This window comes from Pistacia vera, unplaced genomic scaffold (assembly GCF_008641045.1).
Source record: "Pistacia vera cultivar Batoury unplaced genomic scaffold, PisVer_v2 Contig193, whole genome shotgun sequence".
In the NCBI taxonomy this organism is placed as follows: domain Eukaryota; kingdom Viridiplantae; phylum Streptophyta; class Magnoliopsida; order Sapindales; family Anacardiaceae; genus Pistacia; species Pistacia vera.
The window spans coordinates 8,101-14,341 of NW_022195994.1; the positions used below are offsets into that span (position 1 = coordinate 8,101).

The 6,241-nt window shown below is 33.8% G+C and overlaps 1 protein-coding gene across 1 annotated transcript; it reads left to right on the forward strand.

Moving 5' to 3' along the window:
• Positions 1-3,135: 3,135 nt before the first annotated feature.
• LOC116127687 (glycine-rich protein A3-like) lies at positions 3,136-4,387 on the forward strand. The gene is made up of 3 exons (XM_031413320.1): positions 3,136-3,150; positions 3,401-3,578; positions 3,986-4,387. The coding sequence occupies exons 1-3, from the start codon at positions 3,136-3,138 to the stop codon at positions 4,255-4,257; spliced, it is 465 nt and encodes a 154-aa protein (XP_031269180.1). The 3' UTR covers positions 4,258-4,387.
• Positions 4,388-6,241: the final 1,854 nt, after the last annotated feature.

Below are 6,241 nucleotides of genomic sequence, written 5' to 3' on the forward strand. Positions count from 1 at the left end.
GCCATCTTCTTCCTCGTTCTCTTTTTTGCTGGTAAATATATATTTCATTCACTTGTTAGCACTACAAGAAAAAGAGCCTTTTGTTCGTAAATATATCTATTAAATCTTGACATAAAACCCAGCATGAAGGACTCTTTTTCTTGTAGTGATACTTGGTTAATATCATTCATGCATGAGGTATTTCTACGTTGGTTCAACATAATATAATTGTATGCAATTGTGAATTTTTTTTTCATAAATTTCATATTTTTTTTTTATTTTTTTTTTTTATTTGTAGCTGCGTTAATGGTGCCTCAAGCTGATGCGAAAAGATGCGTACAAATTTTATATAATGGATGTAAACTTAGCAGCTGTAAGCATGCTTGTCATGACAAATACAGTGATACACTATTTGACGCCAAGTGCATACAAGATAATAAAGATATCAATCTCTATAACTGTAATTGCATTTATTCTTGTGATTGATTTATTATAACATGTTTTTGACATGAAATCTTAAATTACTATATGTATTATGATATCATACTAGAGTATCTTTTGATGTATCTTATATTATATACTTGAAATAAAATATAAAGTTCTACATTGTATCAATATAATTTTGATATATTACTATATGCATTAATATATTTCATAAGATCTTATTGACATTAAATAATTTAAATGTAGAATTAAATTAAATTTTTTGGTTAAAAAGAGAAGGGTAGGATTCCAATTTTGTTAAAGAGTAATACTACATGTATAAATTAATTATACAAATTATTTCATACAAATTGTTGTGGCAACCCTACATGCTTAAAAAAATTTATATCACGAGTGGATCTGAATTTGTTTAGATTACAAGGCCATCTCATATGCCTTGAAGTATTATTTTCCTTAAATTAATTTTACTATTAATCAAAGTTTAAATAATTAAATTTATTTAATTATTTAATAACATATAGAATTGTTCATTTTTTTAAAGATAAATATAAAAAAATTATTAATTAAATTTAAATTAATATTCAAGTATTTAATAACTCAAAAAATTGTCCCTAAATTTATAGAGAGAGAAAAGTGGTAAAACAAAATTATGTTATAATTAAACTCAGTTAATTTGTTGGACATATATAAGTTATAACAATTAATTTAAACTTGTTGTATACCTAAAATCACAATACTCCAACCCTTTTATAACAATTTGTTTAACCCTCAGGGTGCGTTTAATTCAGGGAATGTTAGATTACTAGAAATGTTGAATTACTATAATCTTATATTATCTTGAAGATTACTGGAAATCTTTAAGAAAATGTATTTGATTAGTTGGTGGGTATGTTATATTAATATATTTGGTTAGGGGGAATAAATTGGTGGGTATGTTATTTAAATTACTAAATTGCCCTCTTTTTAAATATTAATATAATATTATTTTTATTATTAATTTTTGAATAATTTTTTTTAACTCCCAATATTTCAGGTTTAGCTAAAACACCCCCACTTATATAAAACTTTAATTTATGACAAAATCACCCCCACCCCTTGCCGCCATCGTAAACCAAAGTTGGAAGTCTCTGAAAGTCATCGTGAATGGCTCACCGTGACCACGAGGCTTCGATATGGCCGTTTCTGGCCATATTGATGGCTAAAAACAGCCATATTAGGCCAGATCTGGCTGACAATGGCCAGATCTATTCTAGCCATTTCTAGCCAGATCTGGCCTGATATGCTCGAAAACGGCCATATCAAAGCCTCTCAGAGCCTCCCCGCGAATCTTGGTCATTTTTAGGGACTTTGACGACTTTCTAGCGGCGGTCCGTGGCGGTTGGCTCACTGTCGACGGTGATGGCTCGGTGGCGATGGTGGTCTGTAATTTGTTTTAAATATAAGGGTATTATTGTCCAAAATCTTAATTAAAAAAGGGAAAAATTGAAATGATATATTAATGTAAATTTATTTTAAATCAGGCGTATTATTATCCAAAATTTTTATTAATAAGGGATATAATTGTAACAAAAATTAGATTACCAAGGCAATCTTACAATACCTAAGAAAATGGAGGTAATCAGATTACCTCAAGTATTACCAATAGTAACAACTATTGGTAATGCAAGATTACCGAAATCTTATATTACTTGACAACCAAACATGGTAATCAAATAATATAAAATGACATAACCCTAGTAATCTTCCATTACCTCTAACCAAACGCCCCCTCAGGTTTATATATTATGTCGATGTGTAATAAACTTCTCACAAGAATCACATATTACATTACACCACTAAAATTCAGATAAAAAAACATGAAGACTGTCCAAGTTTTGGTTGTCTTCTTCCTTGTTTTTTTTTCCTGGTAAATATGTAGAGAAATTCTTTTACAATTGATTTTCCTACCCTCATATTTATATTATGGTATTATACTAAACCATCTTCTAATGTATGCTATATTATATAGTTGAAATAATTTGTGTTAATATATATTTACTATATAATTTCTAGTACCTAAATATCTAATATCAATATAATTTTGATATATTAGTGTTATAGATGGTAAAAATCTACAATTATGGGACGAACAGATCTTGTGAAGTTAAGGTCATTGATGATTTGTTGGACCTACACAAAAAATAATAATAATAATAATAAGCGTGAAGCTCACGGGGAACACCAATGTGGTGTCTACCATAGGCACTTCAATGCTCAAGTTAGCAAAGGCTAAGGAGAGGAAAGGTTTACCGAAGTCTCGTCGGAGACTAGAACTACGGTGAAGATGATGGTAGTTCTTAGAGTAAGAAATTTGGGAGCAAGTGGGTGGTATTGAATATTGAATGCATAATGAGGATTGACCTCTGTTTATATAGTGAGCAAAGGAGCTTGAATCCTAATTGAACTTTCAGTTCATAATGGTAGAATTTAAGTAAATAAAAAAGTCTCGATTTAGAGTGAGGGTCATAATTCATATAAGATTTATGATCTTAGATGAATTAGGATATAGATAAAATAGGAAGTAGATGAATTAGGGTATGAATAAAACTCTGGACCCTTTGAAACAATCGTGGGCCGATGGGCTAGGCCCAAGTGGAATAATAGCGAGGCCTAATTTGGATTAAGGCCTTAGTAATTTAGATTATCCAACTCGGGAGCAGTTTGGTTGGTACAATGGGCTGGCTCATGGTACAGACCTTAGAATAGGCCCAATAAGAATTGGCCCATGATATTGGGCCACGTAATAGATGTTTTGGATCATGGCCTGATAAGGCCCATTAAATTTTTTGGCCCATGCAAGTGTATGTACTAATATATATATTTTGCGAAAATAAGTACAACTTATTCTAAATACCATTTGTTTAGATATGTTTTAAATAATTTTTAAGCAATGTCAATATTTAAATTCCGTTTTAGTAAATTACTACGAGAAATTTAGTCTTNCCCTCCTCAGCCTGGGGCATATCCACCGCAAGGTTATCCACCACAGCAAGGTTACCCCCCACAAGGTTATCCTCCACAGCAAGGTTACCCTCCTGCCGGCTACCCGCCAGCTGGTTATCCCCCTGCTGGCTACCCTCCGGCTGCTCATGGCCCATCAGCCTCACATCATTCAGGTATGAAGTTGGGATAAAACAAATGTGTTGTTGAATTAAAATAGTGAATTTGAATGGTTGTTTTAAAGTTGTAACTGGGATCTTTAATAATCTGAGTACAATGCAAAGTAAGTATTATTGATTTGCATTTGATTGGTGAAACTAAGAAGAAGATTCTGGCTTTAAAATTAGGCAGGTTGACATTGTGAATTTCCTCTATAGATTGATCCCAATATTGCAATCTGCTGGTTTGGAAGCTTATTTATTTTTTGTCTTGACTTTGCAGTCATTGGCTGATTGGGGACATCATTATTTGGAACTAGTTTTTTATTTTTTGGCATTTCGCCTCAGAGATTTGAGGAACTTGATTGTCGATTTTGTGTTCTTGTGATTCCATGGCAGTTGCTGAACTTCTTTCATATTTTCAGGACATGGCGGTATGGGGACACTTTTAGCTGGCGGGGCTGCAGCGGCTGCAGCTGCTTATGGTGCATCTCACTTGGCACATGGTGCTCATATGCCTCATGGTGGTGGTCACATGCCCTATGGAGGAGCTCATATGCCCTATGGAGGAGCTCATATGGGTCATGGAGGCAAGTTCAAGCATGGGAAGCACGGCAAATTCAAGCATGGTAAGCACGGGAAATTCAAGGGTGGGCATGGAATGTTCGGGGGAGGCAAGTTCAAGAAGTGGAAGTGAGTGGAAGTGATTTGCTCTTGTTCATCAACTGAATCATATGACCCCTGACTCTTCATATGTCAATTAGTTGATTTCGGTTTTCTTCTTCAATAATTCATACATTCTATGATGACTTCAATCGCTTTGTTTATTTGACGATGTTGGGTTTGACATGTTTTTACAAATATATACATTTTTATATACATATTACCTTCCGGCTTTTATCAATTACCGTACATAAAACTTCTGGGTCTGCGGCGCAATTGGGACTTTCTTTCCCCAACATTTGAAGCCATTTTGATTGCTTCTCCAGATTATGATGTTAGCCTGTTGATCCATAATTTATACCATTGTTATATAAAAAAATCGGGCAAGTTATTTTTGTCAGCTGTTCAATGTTTTTTATGAATTAATACAATAAAATTAAAATGTGAAGACGCATAACATTGATACAGTCAATTCACAAGTACTTTATATTGAAAACATTTGAATTTACAGTATGAAATTAAAATATCAGACACATAAATTAATACCCATAAATTACCTCTGAGTAGCCAAGTAGTTTGTTTAGGTGTATTACTCAAGAGGTTATGAGTTCGAGTTTCTCTTCAGTTGCTAATTGGAGTAGCCACACGAGCTTTGACTCGGTCGGAAGTTCTAGCGTCTTGTTCCCGAGGGATTAATTAAGGTGCGTATAAATTAACTCGAATACTTTCGGTCATTAAAAAAAATAAAAAAAAAATTAATACCCATAAAGTCACAATATATAGCACCCCAAAGAAAAAATAATTACTAGCATATCTTGGAGAGAAGGAAAGAGAGAAACGCCTTGAACCCTCACTCGTATAAAAATATAACAAATAAAATAAAAGGTGCGTTTGGTTCAGGGAATGTTATATTATTGAGAAATGTTATATTACTGGAAAGATAGATTACTAGGGAATCTTTAAAGAAATGTGTTTGGTGAGTTGGAATAAATTGATGGGTATGTTATAATAATATGTTTGGTTGGGAGGATAAATGAGTGGGTATGTTATGTAGATTACTAAATTGTACTTATTTTTAAATAATAATATAATATTATTTTTATTCTATTATTTTTTAAATCATTTCTTTTAACCCCCCTATATTTGAAATTTTACTAAAACACCCCAACCATATACAACTTTAATTTGTAGCAAAATCATCCTCACTCACCCCAAGCCACCGCCGGCAGCCACCACCACCACCAGAAGCCGCTGTAATGGCGCACGACCAGCCAGATCTGGCTGGTCGTATGTCGATCAAGCCTAATCCGGCTAGATCTGGCCATGAATATGGTCGTTTCACTGCTAGATCTGGCCGTTAATATGGTCATTTCACGGCCAAAGATCTGGCCTTTTCATGGCCAAATCTATGGCGTTTCACGGTCACATCATTGGCCGTGAAACGGCCAGATCTAGTCGTTTCCGGCCATGGATCACAAATCCATGGCCGAAAATGTCCTTATCGGCACACGACCGGCAAGATCCTGCCAGTCTTGTGCCGATATGACGACTTTTGCCGATAGCCAGTAGTGGTGGCTAGCGGTTAGCGGTGGTCTTGGATGATTGAGGGTATTTTGTTAACTTTTAAACTTTTTTGTGGCGGGGGTGTTTTAGCTAAATTCTCAAATGTAGGGGGTCTGGGTAATTGTTATTTGGTAGACATATGAGGGCAAATATGTCCGAAATGATAAAATATTAAAGGCAAAATAAGGTCAAAATTAAGATTAACACCCCTTGGGAAGGTAATCTGATTACCCCCAATATTACCAACAGTAAACACTATTTGCAATAAAAGATTACATAATTTTTTATTACTTGACAACCAAACGAGGGAATCTTGAAAATTAAACAAAGATTACAAGATTAATCTTATATCACCCTGAACCAAACGCTACCAAAGGGAAATGATCTTTGACCTCATCTATTTGATCAGTAATTTCCATCATCTATTTCAATAAAGGATAAATTAGTAATATATA